This window comes from Delphinus delphis, chromosome 13 (assembly GCF_949987515.2).
Source record: "Delphinus delphis chromosome 13, mDelDel1.2, whole genome shotgun sequence".
NCBI lineage: Eukaryota > Metazoa > Chordata > Mammalia > Artiodactyla > Delphinidae > Delphinus > Delphinus delphis.
Window position 1 is genome coordinate 73,051,172 of NC_082695.1, and position 18,258 is coordinate 73,069,429.

The following is an 18,258-nucleotide window of genomic DNA, read 5'->3' on the forward strand; positions in this document are numbered from 1 at the left end:
AAATTTTTAAACAACTTGCTCCAACAATCCCTTGAGTGATTGAGTGCAGATTGGTTTTGAAAGGTTGAGTGGAACTCCCAGAGAACAGAAGAGTGTTCCTCTTCAGAGACCACATCAGTAGAGGGAACATTTTACCTTTGGATTTCGGTGGAGGCAAGAGGGAGCTTTCAAAGAAGGAAGCGGTGCTAAGGCTCCAGGCTGGAATAGAAGCCAGCCGGTTCAAGAGTGGAAGAGGGAGGGCTTCCCTGGTGGCGCAGTGGCTGAGAGTCCGCCTGCCGATGCAGGGGACGCGGGTTCGTGCCCCGGTCCGGGAGGATCCCACATGCCGCGGAGCGGCTGAGCCCTTGAGCCACGGCCGCTGAGCCTGCGCATCCGGAGCCTGTGCTCCGCAACAGGAGAGGCCACAACAGTGAGAGGCCCATGTACCGCAAAAAAAATAAAATAAAAAAGAGTGGAAGAGGGAGAGACCAGAGAGGACTGAGGACTTTCACAGGAGCTGAGCCGGTTGAGAAGTGGAGCCTCCCAGTTTTCAGTCTGTCCCCAGATGAGCTTACACTGGAGTGCTATATCTCCTCCTTAAAACTGACTGGCTTTGCGGAGCCCACTGCAGTCTCCAAGATGGACCACAAAGGGAGCAGGAGGAGAGGTGAAGGTGCATTCTTTATCCTCTTAGTGGTAGGAGAACCCAACCGGCATATTCTGAGTGGATATATGGCTTTGGTCCCAAGATTTGAGGTGCTCTCATATGTGTATTTGATCATATGTGTAGGACACTCATGGGAAGATAGCACAGTTAATTTTGTATGATAACACAAGTGTGGGCATGTAAAATGGAAGTTAGCATTTGAATATATTTTGTGGATAAATCATGGATGTTCTTTTCTTGATAGCCATATGACCACTGTCAAGGCAGTTTATATATACATGGCTATGTGGCCTGTGGATTCAGTATTGTTTGATGTCATCGAATTTTAGATTAAAGAACTTAGGTCTTACTAATAATGAGAGAAGGTAGTGGAGAGCAGTCATGTGGTGGTGAAGTTGCTGTTGCCCACCCTTCCAAGCCTTCTCAAGGCTTAACAAATCGGACTGGGTATTTGGTTATTAATTAATTCTTTACAGCCCCATTTGCTGATAGAGAATTTATTCCTTTAACAGATGTTTACTGATAGGCATAATTCTACTCTCTGATGAAGAATCGGTGAAGCAGGTTCCTCACTCATGTGGCTTAGCAGGGCCACCATCACGGTAGCCACATGTGGTAGTCGAGCATTTGAAATGTAGCTAATGTGACTGAAGAACGGAATTTATCTTATTTCATTCTAATTAATTAAAATTTATATTTAAAAAGCCACACGTGGCAAATGGCACCCTATTAGATGGCTCAGGTGAGATGAGACCAGAGTTCTCTGGCTTAGGTGAAAAATACATGATTCTGGAGGCCCTTTTCCTAAGATAATAATTCTGGCTGTTGGAGGGAACTGGGGGTGGAGGGATTCCCACACCAAGTTTTACGTGGTGATTTTTCATTCAGCTTTTTTCCCTTACCTGAGGCTGTTTCTCTGTAGTTCTACCTATTTAATATGCCAAGAATATTTAATTTAGGTAGAGAAAAGGCCCAGAGATTTGGAATCATAGAAATTAAGATAAAGAAGAGAAGTAATCTTTTGTTACTATCTTTAAAATCTATATTAGCAAAATACCTAATTGCATACACTTCCATCCTGACATATATACACACTTATTTACTACAAGGCATTTTAAGCTTTATCTTGTTGCCCCAAGATAGCGTGAACCTTTCTTCCTTTAGAAAAGAGTCATCTCTGCCTTGATTCTGGTCTAAGAAGTTGCAGCCTTTGAATGAAGCTCTTTTCTAAATCAGGAACTTGATGGAGAAGATTCAAGACCACAAAACTGAAGTTAATGTAACCTCTCACCATTGTTAGGAAGTTATCTTTAATCATTTAAATGCCCTACTTTGTGGGTTTTGGGTGTGCTTTTTGAAAAACATAGTTTAGACCTAGTAACTGATGTTCGCTAAAGAACCTTCTTCCCTTGCTGCAGTCCTAGAGGCCTGTGGGTGCAGCTGCTGGTGGAAAGTGGCATTTGCAGGATCAAACCATGCTTTTAAAATCTTAGGAATGGCTCTCCTAAGCTGTCCTTCCTTGCAGCTATAAAGTCCCTGATCCCGAGAAGCCTACCAGGAAGAGCCAGAGGGTCAGGGCACTTGAACACCTCAGACTGGGGCACCACGGGTCCTTCTCGGCCCACTGCCCACTGTTGGGTCTCTGGACAATTGTGTGCCCTTGTGAGCATTGGGACCGTCCGGGTTGGAGTTCTGCCAGGCAGACGAGTGAAGGAGGCCACTTGGCACAGAGGGACGGGGCCGGGAGGGTTGTGTGAAGCTGGGGTGTGCTCTGCGTGTTGGAGCCTCACCACCTCGATTACCGAGGAGGCCAGTGTTGGCTAGGTTTTTGTCCCTTAAACAGGAAAGAGTAAAGAGTGATAATGGAAAGAAAAGAAACTTCTTTTTCCCCCTTCGATCATGGATTCCTCGCTGCTTTATCTGATGCTTCCAGATGAAAGAAAATAATTTTGACTTGTCATTCACTTTCATTCTTGGCTCTCAGACCAGTTTTATTTGTGGAAGAAAAAGGATAGGAAATTAGACCCAAGGCATTTAGAATGGTAGGGATCTATATCCTTTGCTTCTATTCCAGATATGCCACCCGTCTTTAATATTTTTTTCCATTTTATTTATTATTGAGTGTGGATGGGAGTGAGTAAAAGACGAGGAGGGAAGAGGGAGAGTAAATAAGGTTAGTCATCTGACCTTTTATGCAGATCTGAGCATTAAGAAAACATAGATTCATATTCACGGAAGTCTCCAAATGTCAAGCTTTAAAAGATCTCTCAGGAATAGTCGACTCCGAGCTTGGAGATGGGCAGGTTGCCTTGGTAACCTTAATAAGTTAGCAGTCCTTTTTGGGCCTCTGTTTTTCTCACCTATAAAATGAGGGCATACACATAGATGATACCAAGTTTCCATCCAGCTCTGTAAAACAGCACCTTGGCTGTAAGCAGAGGCACGGCGACTGTGATGACGTACGTTGTTACCTGGGAGACTTGGGCAGTGTGACGAGCTGGAGGCACGTGGAGGAGAGAGGAGGTGGGGACTGTATTTTAAGCAAGGTAGTCCCACCAGCCTGACGTCTGTAGTGCAACTCAAACTGAGCTCCTCTATTTTATTCTTTTACGGTGTGGCACCAGAAGTGAACTTAGCTGTAACTGTCCTGTTCTTGTAGCATTTTCTTTTCCTATTTCAGGATCTACTCTGTTTTTGGCCGTGCCGCGCGGCACGCGGGATCTTAGTTCCCCGACCAGGGATCAGACCTGTGCCCCTGCAGTGGAAGCGTGGAGTCCTAACCACTGGACCACCAGGGAAGTCCCTGTAACTGTCCTATTCTTACTGATTTTTTTTAAAGAACACTATCATTTTTACATCTGTCTGTTAAATCCTGTGTCATTGCCCAGAAGTTCATACAGGATTTTATGACTTGTCTTTAATAATTACTTAGAGACAAAAATAACTCCAAGACTCGTATTAACAACAGAATGACATTTCTGGTGGGTGTTTGCCTTTTATGCCTCGGAAACTTTCCTTGCCTCGTCCGTCAGTTGCGTCTCCCCTGCCCTTTGCATATTACCCCTACCAGATGCAAAATCTCTGTATCTATGGGAAACACGCTGGGGTTGAGAGAGCTATTTTAAAAACATTAATTTCTCCTATTTTAGTCAAGTGCCACTCAAGGCAACTGAAAAAATTTCAGTTTTCCTACAGTGAGACATTTTTGGGGTGGTGGTGATATTATTTGGCACCTTAATTGTGCTTGAAGGTAACTCAGATGATGAACACCCCTTTTATGATTCCACCTGGTGCCAGGGTAATGGTTCCCTCTCACGTGTACAGAATTCAGTAGCATAGACCTTAGAGGGACTTTAAAGACCATTTATCCACTCCCTGTATTCTACAGGTGAGGACACCTGGGCCCACAGAGGGAGTTGACTTGCCCAGTGATCAGAAGACCGACCAGACCTTGGGTCTTCAGCCTTGATCTGTGTTGCAGTCAAGGGCCGAGGAGGCAGGGGGGCTCAGTCTAAGGCCTGGCTGCTTTTAGCTGTTGCATCCCTGTTTTGAGCCTAAGGTCCTGATAAGGCCATTCCCTTCCACTTGCCCACAAAGTTATTTACCTCATTACATATATTATGTCAAAGTAACTGCAGTTCTGTTGAAAGCAACAGATCTTTTTAAGATGAAATTGCTGTGTAACCAGAAGATTTTCTTTTGAATGCCCACAGGACATTCAAAAGGGACAGGGGGTTGCAGCATCTGTTTTGGCCGATAATACTGTTAGCATCAACCTGTTTGAGATGGCTTTCTACCATCTCAGTGCTGTCCTGGGAGTCTCCCCTGGGCTTTTCTCCAGGGAATAGGATCCAGCAGGAGCCTGAGTAGTGCCAGGAAGAATCCCGTTGTTATCTGCAAGGTAACAGTCTTGTTCACACTGGAGAATGTCCATGGAGGTGAACTTTCATTTTTTAACGCCCTGCCTTTTTGCTGTTGAGTTGGCAGTGCTCACAAGTGACATGAAAATGTAGAATTGGCTGATGATGACAATGGCCAACACTTGTTAAGTTGCCAGGAGCCCTTGTGAGAACTTGCTGCGTATTGATACCAGCTCAGATGATTGGTTTAATCGTCACAACTCTGTAAGATCCTGTTACTGCCCTACTCTGTAGAGGAGGGCACTGAGGCACAGAGAGCTAAGGAATTTGTCCTTGGCCACATGGCTCTTAGGTAACAAAGCCAAGACACAGACCCAGGACGTCTGCCTCCTGATGTGTGTGGTGTCTGTCATTTAAACTACGTAGTGTATGGACAGTTCCATTTTTAGAGTCCCGGTAAGTTCTCTGATTTTTTTTTTTTTTTGTCTGAATTTAGAAAAAAGTCTAGAGAATATAACTGACTTTCTTGAGTGATGGTGAATTTCTGTGGCCTCGGTACTTTACTGTAGATCAGGTGGGCTAATCAGCTATTTGTACGGGTACTTTGTGTCAGGCAGTGCTCTTGGCACTAAGAATACAGTGGCAAGCAAATCCAAGTCTCTGAGCTCATGAGGTTATATTCTACAGGTGATGGATGTTAATAAACTAGTTAATAAATAAATGAGCGAGATAATTTCAGATGGTGAAGAGGGGGTGTAAATCAGGATGTTGTGACAGAGGATAATAAAGGGAGGCTATGGTGGCGATTTAGGATGTGGTGTCTGAAGATGTGACTTGGGATCCCAGACCTGGATGACAAAGTGGAGACCGCTGTGGCCATCTGGAGCCAGAGCTGTTCAGTTGAAGGACCTGCTAGAGCAGGATTAGATGTGATGTGCACGTGGGACAGAGGAGGTCAGGACGGGTGGAGTATGGGGTCAGTGGAGAGACTGGTTCACAGTGAGGTTATAGGTAATTAAGAACCACATCAGGGCTTCCGGGGTGGCACAGTGGTTGAGAGTCCGCCTGCTGATGCAGGGGACACGGGTTCGTGCCCCGGTCCGGGAAGATCCCACATGCCGCGGAGCGGCTGGGCCCGTGAGCCGTGGCCGCTGAGCCTGCGCGTCCGGAGCCTTTGCTCCGCAACGGGAGAGGCCACAGCAGTGAGAGGCCCGCGTACCGCAAAAAGAAAAAAAGAACCACATCATGTTTAACCTTATAGGTCCATAGGAAAGAATTTTCAGCATATTATATAAGCAGAGTAGGAAGCCATCGCGAGTTTAAAGCAGAGAGTGACATAAACAGATAATGTTACAAATATAAACGCATATATATACACACATACCCTTCTGATACATAATAAATCGTTTTGTGGTTTGTCTCTCTTGCTACAGAAGTAAATGTTTTTAATTGTGTTTAATTAAAGAGTCTAGGTATTTGAAGTTTTACTGCACATAGTATTTTTAAATTAATGAAATAGTAACATTTATTTTTCCAGTTGCCTGCTTGCTTTGACCATCTGATTTTGCACAATAAAACACTGATTTCTTTCAAAAATGAATAAATACCACCGCTACATTCATAGCTTCTTGAAATAAGCACCAGCAAAAGGCTGATGGATGACGCCACCTAGGACAGTCTCTGTGGAGGAAACCGTCTTTCAGATGACATGATATTTTAATGTTAAAAGTAAAGTAAAATTGCATTCACAGATTGATCTCGCATGTTTTCCTATTAACTGCATTTTTAGGTTTCTTGAATCACAGGGACAAGCAGGCAGGCACCAGTGACCCCTGGTTCTCCAGAGTTAATCAGCAGCGTGAGATTGAGCCCTGCACCCAGCAGCTAGAAATTACACTTGGCAATGATGACTACAGTTCTGTCATTTGTCTCAGGCTGAGGTTGGCTCCTAAAAATGGGTGTTGATAGTGACATCTAGTGGATCTTGAGTAAAGCTTTGTAACCTATGAAATGTGTAATTAATTGTCAAGTACTGGGTGAGGAACCAACTCTGTTTTCGCCAGGCTCACGTTCTAAAACCTGCAGATGCATTCTCTGTAATCCACTTGGATGTATCTGAAATACGACACTGTCAGGAGTACTGATACTTACTTTGTCTTCCTTTAGACAGAAGATCCAACGATGGAGCGACCCTACACATTTAAGGATTTTCTCCTCCGACCAAGAAGGTGAGGCTTCGGGCCGCTGCCGTTTCTTATGCTTTGGCTCTTGGTTTTCTCTGAGGAGAATTCCAACTTCTTTTCCTATTGCATTTTTTTTTTCAAAGCATCATAAATATGAGCCATCATAAAGATGTAACCAAGTCACATCCTTTATAACCGATTTTCTTCCATCGTGCAGTCATAAATCTCGAGTTAAGGGATTTTTGCGATTGAAAATGGCCTATATGCCCAAAAACGGAGGTCAAGATGAAGAAAACAGCGAGCAGAGGGATGAGATGGAGGTAAGCTACAGGGCTGCGGGCCTTGGTCTGTTTTCCTTGCCTAAGAGCATATTGATGTTTCACTTTAAGACTTTATAATTTAAGGAAATAAAAGTTGATCAAGCTTAAATGTGAAGAAACTTCAATGTGTCCGTGAATCTACGTCTTTGACAGATCTACCGACGTGTTTGGTTTTTAGCAAAAAGGATAAACTTTTCATTTCATGTTGTAACACTAATAATTGAAGAGGGGTCTCTTTCTAAACTACGATACCCCTGTTTTATTAACAGCCCACCGCCATGTGAAATTCTCCCCACATATCTAATTCTCTTACTTCTTTGGACTTGCAGCTCTTTGTAAATTCCTTTTAGCGCTTGGAATTGCTTCAAGTGGCGAAAATAATTTAGGGACTCATGCAGGTTTCTTACTCATCTGGCCCACAGGTGAGAGCGTGCACGAGGTAGAAATGCCGTTTTGGAATTAGCTGTCCAGAGGAATTTTCTTTTGTTCCCTCCCGGCAAGGCCACCTTTAACTCTCCAGTCACGTACCTCTACCATGGGTACCTTCTCAGCTCAGGCTTCAGATGGTGCTGTTTTGTTAGACAGATTCTCGTATTGTTCAGAAAATGTCCGTTTACAAGACCTCTCTGTGGCTTGTTTGCACATCTGTTTGCAGCTGTTGCATATACATGATGTGTGAATAATGCATTATGGGCAAGTTAACGGAACCTCCCTCAGACCCAGAGGTCATATTACCAGGCAGTGTTTCATGTGCAAGCTTTCATCTTTCTCTGTGAGAAGGACTGAAGTGGGTGGTAGGCAGTCTTGAATGTTAAGATTTCATAAGCACATCCACAGATTTTTATCTCAAATCCAAGGAATTTTTTTTTCACACTCTTCCAACCTTCCAACTGTAATAATCAGTGAATTACTTAATTTTCCAGTGACTTTACTAGGGAATGTCAGGAAGGAATACTTAATGCCGAAAATATGTGTTGCAAAAAAAAGCACCTCTGAGTCTGGTACCAGGAAGCCTGTTGATGCGGCGGCAGCAGGTGGGGAATGGCTGAGTAGGAAGCAGCAGCTTCCAGGCTGCTCCTGGCTGTCTGGCGGCTCGTCCTTCCTGCAGCCCAGGAGCTTCCCCTCCTCCTGGAGCCGCCTCCATGCTGTCCTCCCTGGGGAGCGAGAGCGCCCCGGGCCTCCCAGTGCCCGGGCAGGCCACGGATTCTGCGAGAACACACATGCTGCAGGGCTCATCTTCCCAGCTCCCTCTTACCTTACGGAGGTGTTGAAAAGATGACAGCTGTAGCGTGACCCGTATCATCGGCAAGGCTTTGTACGGCCCCGGAGGCCGTCAGGTCAAAATAACAAACACGAAATACGAAAAGAGTGTAACGTGACTTAGGTAACGTGACAGCCTGTGCGGATCCCCATCCGAGTGGCACTCTGCAGTGTCATCTTCTTAGAGGGCAGCGCAGTTCATTGGCCATGGCTCAGAATATTTTTGAGACGCTCCTAGAATTGATTTTTTTTTTTTTTTTGCCCTATCTTGGGAATTTCTTTAAATGTGGCGCAGGAAGCCACCGTCAGAGCCGGAGAGCACAGGAGCGAGGACGAAGGGCACAACGCACTGTAGCCATCAAAGCAGCCTCACCATCTCCCCTCTGATTGTGCTCCACAGCCCGGCTGGGAAGTTGTTGACTCGAATGACTCGGCATCTCAGCACCAGGAGGAACTTCCCCCCCCTCCCCTGCCCCCCGGGTGGGAAGAAAAGGTGGACAACTTGGGTCGCACTTACTATGTCAACCACAACAACCGGACCACCCAGTGGCACCGACCCAGCCTAATGTGAGTACCGTCGATGGTCAGGAACACGTCCCCATGCTCTGCAGTCAGGTGCACACGTGGCAGCGCTTTGGGATGAGGTTGGGAAGTACATCTTGTACCGGTGAAAGCACATGGTTGTGAAAGCAGCGCAACAGGATTCCTCTTCCTGGAGTTAAAGAGCGTGGGAGCCTGAGTTTGTAGGTTGTAAAGAAGCTCTTGCCTTCGTATCAGCTTCTCCTGTTGTAAACATGCGCTAATCTGTTGTGTAGGACTTCTTCATGTAGATTCGTGAGATGTAGAGCAGGGGTTATTTTTCCTTGGTTTATCTTATGTTTGGTGATGACATCACTTTCCCCTTCTTCAGCTTCCTCTCCTGGCTAACCCGTCATGGAAAATAGCAAACATACTGGCTCTTTAACTTTTCTGCATTTTTATTCCATAATTATTTGATTTGGAAACTCTCTCAAAATTTTTCTTTTCCTTTTTGGAAAATGTATAGATCACCCCCTTGATATACTTACAAGCACATGGGAGGGTTGCTAACTCACAATTGGCAATTACAGTTTGTTCTAATCCCTTGCCAGCCTCAGGGATACAGTGAATTGATTACTGTTTTGTTCACTCGACAATTTTTGGTCTAATGATGGCAAATAAACACTGGTTAAACCTCAACTACTATAAAAAAAGGATTTGAAGCAGCTTAGTTTTTGAATGATAGTATACAGCAAGACCTCAAACTATTAATATACAATAAAAGGCAAAAACAAAATATTAAAAACAGAAGAGGAAAAAATTGTCCTAGAAATCATGACCTCCCTAGTAGTCAAGGAGGTAATTACCACTAACTTGTATAATTTTCAATATGAATAAAAGCAAGTATATGAGGTGAGATAATTTTCTCTTTAACCCAGACTCTGAAGGAAATTTGCTAATGATGGTTTTTAGCAGATATTAGCAATGGGATGGATGGTGTTGTCAGTAACCCCTTTATCTTAAGAAATTGCAAAGATGACCTGCATAGGTAGGAAAGGTGGCCAAGAAGTATAGTCTAGATTTTGTTTGGTTTAGAGAAAAAGCAGAATCTGCAGCAGTGAATAGCCAATCCTTCCTAAGCCCCTACGTGGGTTCTCGTGAATATCAGCCGTCCTTGGTCAGCTTTGGACCACACGGTGTGTGCATCAGTTCCTTGTTCCCAGGACAGCATAAATATCCCAACATCCAGATGACGTTGAACTCTTTTTTGTTGTAATTTTTTCCCATAGAAATATAAATGGAAATGGTTTAGTTGATTCCTTTAATTAATTAATTTATTTATTTATTTAGTTTTTACTATTTCCCTTTGATTAATGACCATAGCTGTTAAAACTGTTGTAAGCCATTTGACTACTCTAGTTATTTGTAGTTTAAAAAAAACAAAGTAACCGCCTTGGGCTTGGTTATGTGTAGTGATCAGAAGAATCTTGGCAGCAGTACCCTAAGCCAGGTACCTTTATCTACCTTTGCTAAAGGTCATAGGAAAGGAATACCTGAAAACAGCACTCTCTGGGGACCACAGTGTCATGACCTCTGTAGAAAAGTGCCTACTGGCAGCTCTCAAAGAAAGACTGATGGCCAGTACATATATAGAAAAAGGTTCACTTTCATTAATAATTATGCAACCAAAGTCTGTATTTAGGAGGGAACTGGAGACAATTGCTTCTTTCTCTGCTGCACAGAGTTGTGGAACTCTAATGAGGGAATTTATACAAGCTCTCACTTGTATAAATGCTGGCTCAGCAGTAGGGAAACTGTGGTTCTTCCGAGTTCATGTTCACCTGTAGTTTAGGGAGAAATCAGTGGCATGATGGTCCACATCAGTGAGGCAGCTGAGCCAGGAAGGACGTCTGCAGAGCTCCGGGTGGGACCTGCCAGGTACCTCCTTTCCACCAAGCGTGACTTCTAGAAAGCAAGAGAAAAGTTAGATGAGGAAAAAGATTCGGTTTTCACAATAACCTCCTCATCCCGTCTGAACTGTTTGAGAATTTGGGGGTGTTTTTCCTTAAGTTTATTTGGCTTGACCAGAAGCCCTCAAGCCCTCCAGGTTATTTTAATGTGTTGTTTTAATTCAAAAATGATTTTTTGCGTAACTCAGTTTTCACAGAATACTGCAGGTTTGGGTTGGGGGGAATGGATGTTAAGAAGGGTCTTTATGGGCTTCCCTGGTGGCACAGTGGTTGAGAGTCCGCCTGCCGATGCAGGGGACATGGGTTCGTGACCCGGTCCGGGAAGATCCCACATGCCGCGGAGCGGTTGGGCCCGTGAGCCATGGCCGCTGAGCCTGCGCGTCCAGAGCCGGTGCTCCGCAGCGGGAGAGGCCACAACAGTGAGAGGCCCGCGTACCGCAAAAAAAAAAAAAGAAGAAGGGTCTTTATTAAAAGGCTATATCTGAGGAAGTCAGATGAGAAGTGATGATCACACGCTGCGCAGAGAATTAAGACTGTAGTGGAGACTCTCATTTCTTAACCGGTTTGCTACAGACTTGCGCTCCAGACTTCAGCCCCTGAAAAGTCCTCATTGACATCCCGTTGCCCTCAGGCTGTTCTTACAGGGTCCTCCTCACCCTGCCTCTTGCCAGCCACAGTCAGAAACGTAGAGCGGTCTGATCATGCATAGCTGTTTTCTGATTACTTTCTCTTCTTCTTGGCCCCATGGATGTGCTAACCCCCAATCCCCCCCCCAAAAAAAAAAATAAAGCCAGAACGTGCCCCTTCCCCTGGTAACCTTCCGATGTCACCCTACTATCCCTTCCTCTGGGAGCACCGGACGTCTTCTGTCCCCGTCTCTCTGAGAGCCCTGTGCCTCCCTGTCAGGACACGGAGCGCATAATACTCTTACTGCCTGTATGAGCAGGGACTGTGGTTTCCTACTCACAGGTCAACCCCTAGCACCTGGCACAAGGTAGGAGCTTTTAATTGAACGAATGACTACAGATGAGTCACTTCTGAAAGTGGGTACAGACACGTGGTTAGTGAACTGTCCAGGCCTGGATGCAGAGCTCTCAGACGGAAGGCGGCCACAGAACACTCCCCAGCCCTCTCAGGTCAGACAGTGGCCTTTAAAGTGCCTCTAATTTTAGAATGGTCCTTATCCTATTTAAATGTAAACCGTAAACATTTTACTGTTAAAAGCACAAGTTTAAAATCATGAAGGAATTGCATTAAGACTATAGATGAACTTGTGAGACTCAAAACACTTACTTTAACTCTTTTCAGTACTTCTCTTTCTAAACCACTTTGGCAGTCTCCCATCTTAGCAGTAATTTAATCATATCTTAATGACTCCGGTCATCATTAGTCACTGATGTATATGAATGTAAATGATCAGATGCACTGATCTTAATTGGCACTGAATTTGATAAATTTATGGGTTTTCTTCTCTTTATTAATTTGTATGTTTCCCATGAAAGTCAAATGAAGAATATATATGTGAAATTAATGACTGAAGAAAATTGAAATAGCCACTTTTTAAATTTTTTCCCTGCCTCTAATAAAATCATGTTTCTGTTTTAATTTGCCAGCTCAGACATATTTTTAAATGTTCAACTTCCTATTAGTGACCGTTTACACTTCCTGTCAGTTTCAGCAGCCCTCTCGTTCAATTGCTTATTTAAGGGCAAAAGGCCTCCCTTGTATGAACATTTTCATTTTATCACTAAAGACCATAAAAAAGCCCAGGGTTGGAATTTCAGAATCAGAGATATCTTTCTTCTTTATGCTATTTAGTTGTTTCTGGTTCACACTGATTACTAATTATTCAAGCATGTTGGATAAGGAGGATTAGCATAATTGATTTTAAATGCCCCTTTTAAAAAAAATAAGTCCTTCCAGAAAAATGGAATTTTTATATACTTCTGATAGAAAATGCAAACATAGCAATATTAAAGCCTTATTCTTTTCAACCTCTCTGAAATCCCTGTAACAATTCAAGTGTGTGTTATAACCCGGAACACACATTCGGTATTGACTAAGTGACACCTGACATTTCAAGTGAAGATTTAAAATTTTGATGCAACTTTTCTATATACAATATTTTAAAGTAAGGCCAGTCATTATAAAGTGAAATTGAATGTCCTATAAAAATCACGGCAGCAGTATAAAATCACAAAGACAATATTATATTTTCTAACATATCCAAGAGAGTGTTTTTTTTTATCATCCTGTTTTGGTGGTTTCAGAAATTGTGTTAGTATACTTGTGTGTCCCTTGATTTTAATTAGTTTCTCTATGGCCTTATGCGATTTTTTTCTGAGGAGTCCTGCTTAACATAACTATTTTTAGTCCAGTTATAGTTTAATACAACTATAAAGTATGCAAAATGTATATTTCTGTTAGGTTTTAAAAATTTGTATATTGGGCAGTAAAACTTCATTCAGATCTTAATAACAAGGGGTTTTCTTTTAATGTGGATTAAAGAAAGCTAACCTTCATACTGTCCCTTTACCAGTAAAGCTAAAAAATGTAAAGCTCTTTGGTGGCAATATTCAGACTCTCTTGGAAACTGGCATTAAAGAGTCACCTGTTCATTTGCAAACAGTGCTGCTTGTTGCAGACTGTTCGCTGTTACAGGGGCCCAGCATGTTCTTTGGGGGGTATATAGGAAAAGAGTATAAGTTAGCTTGAGAGTCATTAGAATGTTTTAAAACCTGTGTTTTAGGAAGAGTCTATAATGAGGGTCCTTGATTAATACTGGATTTCATTTAGTCTGAAATAATGTTTTCAAATATTTTGAAATATTAATTTGCAGTGTCTTTTTTTTTTTTTTTGCGGCACGCGGGCCTCTCACTGTTGCGGCCCCTCCCGTTGCGGAGCACAGGCTCCGGACACGCAGGCTCAGCGGCCGTGGCTCACGGGCCCAGCCGCTCCGCGGCATGTGGGATCTTCCCGGACCGGGGCACGAACCCGCGTCCCCTGCATCGGCAGGCGGACCCTCAACCACTGCGCCACCAGGGAAGCCCTGCAGCGTCATTTTTTAACTGAATATGGCGTCTTATTGAAAGAGTCTGTAAGCGTTTTCTCTGAAAAACATTTTGACATTTAAACTTCTACTCTGAAAGCCTCCAAGTAGTATTTCTCCCAAAGGAGAATTGCCTGTAATTTAGTGCAAAAGTTTTCAAGATTGACTCAATGCTTTTCACATCCTGAATTAAGAGAGTTACATGACGCCCCACCCTGCCACCCCCCCCAAAAAAAGAGACTATAAAGTTGCAGCATTCCTCAAATCCAAGTTGATTTGGGAGGTTATTGCCTGATGTTTGTGGATTTTAAAAAGGAGTTTAATGGGGAGAAATGCAGTGTCATGCATCTGAGAGTCTGTCAAAATGAGATCCTCAGAGGCCAAAAAAGTTCACGTTGGGTCAGGAGCATTTCCCTCCAGACCCCAGCTTTGAGTTTATACTATTTGTACTCTTGGTTAATTGTTGGTGACCAAAAGTTGTGGCCCTGTCATTGCTGGACTCCTAGAGAGGGGTCACCACGGACTGGCCATGAGTGTGAGCTTACCTGTCACCTCACCTTAAAGAGGCCTCCCTTGTCACTGGGGCAGATGGATGGAGGACTTTGATGTCTCTTCTTTCTTAAACACTAAAGTACATGCTGCAGTATATGCCTGAAAGATACTCAATAATATTGGGACAGATGCATTTAAAGACTGTATTTCAATGAAAGGGACCTAGGAGAATGCTTTAGCCAAGAGGTGGTGGCAGATTCTCCTGCTGAACGGCCAGCTGATGGTCAGTGTTGCGCGAGAGAGCACTGACACTGTATTAGGCATCAGGCCCTTGGTGGGTGCTGGCTGGTGTTGAAGGGCCAGGTGTCAGTACCGGTTCTCCTGACTCGCACCCTCACCCCGCGCTCCCAGGGATGTGTCCTCCGAGTCCGACAGCAACATCCGGCAGATCAACCAGGAGGCAGCGCATCGGCGCTTCCGCTCACGCAGACACATCAGCGAGGATCTGGAGGTGGAGCCCGGCGAGGGCGGAGACGGCCCTGAGGTAGGACTTCCTGCGCTGCCGGCACACTCCTTGGAGCTCCTCCTTTCCGTGTTCTCCAGGTTGAGCCTATGTCGTAATTTCTTGTCTCAGTAAATCTGTGTAAAAAGGAAGGCTCATGGTCTCGTGGCTGATTGATGACCATCGAGATATTTATTAACTTAGAAAGTGCTTACAAAAGCCATCTTTGACGAGTACACATAGTTTACATTACTACAAAAGGGAATGACATTATTTTTAGCATGGAAATCTTAAGATGTTTTCACTTTATCCTTTATTTTTCCCCAGAGTCTAACCATCTCTTGTTAAATGGCAACATGGTTATCATCTTTGAGCAGTTGAAGTAGCCCTGTAACTTGTTTGGGTACCAAATACAAGTTTTTACTGAGTAGTTTTGACATAGTGAAAGAGGTTTGTTACCAAGAAAATAGAAATTTGGGTGAATAGAAATGTTCATAAGTTCACCCTTAAATGCTTATGGTGAATTACTGTGGAAGAATGTATATAAATTGAACAGCAAATTAGCAAGGCAGCAAACCGTAACTTCCATGCTGCCTTAACAACTCTGTTTACTTATTAGGAATCCATTCTTTTGAGACATTGCATTAGGAAGATCCTTCACAAAATGTTCCAGTGATCAAAATTAGAAAAGCAACATGAATGATGCTGGAATAAATTCACTGAGAGTTACTTCATACCAGGGCTTACGTACAGCTTATAGCATCTCTGCTGTGTTCATTGTGAATCCTCAACGGTTAGAGTAAAAGAAAATTCACGAAAATCATAAACAAATGCCTGAGAATATTTTTTTAACCCATGCAGGTAGTATCAAGTGCTAGAAGGAAAGCACTGCTCAGAGAGGCGCTATTACAAAGGGACTAAGAGCACAGCCCCGGGGACCAGGCTTCCTTGGCTCAAGTCCTGACCCCACCACTTCCTAGCTCTGTTACCTTGAGCCAGTTATTCCCTCTGCGTCAGTGTCCGCATCTGTTGATCAGGGTAGTAGTCTTTATTTCCTTATGGATCCTGAGAATATTGTGTGCCTCCTGAGTGCTCAGTAGATGTGAATTACAGTTATCATAAGGGTTATTAGTGGGGCGGGGAATGAGAGGGTCCCTCGTCCTAGCAGTTACCACAGCGTCTTGTTCCTTGGTAGCCTTGGGAGACCATTTCGGAAGAAGTGAGCATCAGTGGAGACTCCCTCAGCCTGGTGCTGCCTCCACCACCAGCCTCGCCTGTGTCTCGGACCAGCCCCCAGGAGCTGTCTGAGGAACTGAGCAGACGGCTTCAGATCACTCCGGACTCCAACGGGGAGCAGTTTGGTTCTTTGATTGTAAGTAATAGTGAAAATCTTTCTTGATGCATAAAAAACCTCAAATCTATGAGTTGTGTTTTATCAGCTTTAACCTTGTAGAATTTCTTTTCCCAGCCAAAGGTTCATAAAGAGTACCTTTGTCATAAAGGTGGTGTTCGCACTGGGACCTGGGAGACATTGGGTCTCCAGGTTAATCGTCTTACGTCATACTCTGTGTGCTTTACCATTCTCGTTTCACAGATGAAGACGTGATTTTAAGTGACCCATCCAAGACAGGGTTAGAACAGGAGATAGATAGACATCTCCCAAGTCCCAGAGTACCAATCCTTGAGAAAGGTTGTGAAATTGTGACACTGTCACCGGGGTAGCATTTGAACTTGGGTTCTTAACCATCAGGGAAATTCATTGTAGACGCTTCAGGTGGGGCTAAGCCCCAATGAGAACAACAGAATCAGCCATGAAGACCTGTGTCTGACAACACAAAGCTTTGCAGAAAAAGCCCACAGAAAGTTCCTGCTCATGCATAAAACTGAGAAGCAATGCAGTCTCAGTGTCTCTTGAGAAATTGAACCTACAGATGTGCTGTAGTAAACGATGGTAGTCCCTCTGCTGCAAATGGCATCTTAGAAAAATAGTCATCATTACAGCCATATCAAATGTAAATGAAAAGGACTACATAAAATGTAAAAGCCAGGAAGTACTCACAGAATTGTTACTCCTTCAGTTATGTGTTTTTGCTTTAAAAGACACCATTGGCCCGTATCATGAGTTGCACTGATTACTCAGTTAATGAGCTTTTGTATAAAAATTCTATGAATGTCCTTCAGAAAGAGAAATATCACTGAGACGAAAATTTAGTACTGAAGAGGCAGGGAAAAAAAAGAGTTTGCATATATGGGATATTTGAACTGATAAAACTGTTACTACGGAAACAACATAAGCAAGGAAGCCATATATTTTAAACATTATAAAAGCAAGTAAGTACTGCCAGAAGCATAGCAGTGGTACACCTTTAGTCTACCAAGTGAAAAGCCATCATTTTAGGCAGCACTGATATTAAGCTATCATCTCTTATTATTTGTATAGGGAGCTTCTGCATTAATCTAGGCTCATAAAATATCTTTAGGATCCAAGTGCAAGTGTCGGAGTTATGTTACGTTCATGTTGAGTCTGGTTCAACTATTAAATAACAGTGCCTAGGAAAGAGAGGAGTAGGGGAGTAGGGGGTTCTTCTCCAGTTTTGCTTGTCAAGGTCACTCTGTATTCATGGACAACAGCATGAACTTTGACTAAAGGATGAATCCTTCATGCTAACCGTTGTGAAAAGACTTGAAAAGCTTCCCATTTACTGCTGCAGAGTCTGTCTTTGACCTGACCCCATTCTCCTGATTGCAAAATATTAAAAGCGAGCAGATGCTACAGAGTTGTCCCATGTACCAACCTGTTGCTAATTAGACCCCTGCCTTGTGTGTGTGTGACCTGCTGCTGATCTGTGGTCCTTTTTTTTTTTTTAACAATATAGATTAATACAAACAAGTGAGAGGAACATATTATACATTACACTCTATAGATTCTTTTCTTTTAGTTTAGCCGTACCTATTTTCCTTCATTCCTGTTCTGTACAACTTCTGAACTCCATTCAGAAGCTGAAGCTATAAATACCTAACCCTTCAGAAGGAGCCGAAGATTATATTTGAGTTCCCCTGGAAATAGAATCCAACTGATGCTTTGTCATTGGTCACAGTAGTCAATAAATGTTTAATAACTGCATGTCAGTATCTCTTCCTCTATTCGTGTTCCACTAGAATTTACCCAGAGGTTGCATCTCAAAGCAGAATTCAGGACTTCTAGCTTCTCTTTTCCATTATTAGAGCAGCACTCAAATGTCATCTGTGGAGCCCCCTTTCCTGTTTTGGCCTCTTATGTTTAATGTTATTTCTATCCCATCTGCTTAAGACACTTGAAAGTGACAGTGGAAGATACTTGACTCCTTAAAAGATTACTCTCATTACCCCGAAAAGATGGTGTTTCATTTAATTATACCTTCTAATATTAAAGAGCAGTGACTAGGCTTGAGTGATATATTTTTTAATCCAGTGCAAC

General features: G+C 43.3%; 1 protein-coding gene across 8 annotated transcripts in view; it reads left to right on the plus strand.

The window, feature by feature from the left end:
* Positions 1-18,258, plus strand: part of NEDD4L (NEDD4 like E3 ubiquitin protein ligase) — a 384,213-nt gene that overhangs the window by 301,540 nt on the left and 64,415 nt on the right. For all 8 annotated transcript variants that reach the window (XM_060029135.1, XM_060029129.1, XM_060029131.1 and 5 more), the window contains 5 exons: positions 6,673-6,734; positions 6,907-7,009; positions 8,670-8,836; positions 14,711-14,843; positions 15,997-16,173. In XM_060029135.1, the coding sequence (XP_059885118.1) occupies positions 6,688-6,734; positions 6,907-7,009; positions 8,670-8,836; positions 14,711-14,843; positions 15,997-16,173 (627 nt within the window). In that variant the 5' untranslated portion in view covers positions 6,673-6,687. The remainder of the gene's footprint in view (positions 1-6,672; positions 6,735-6,906; positions 7,010-8,669; positions 8,837-14,710; positions 14,844-15,996; positions 16,174-18,258) is intronic.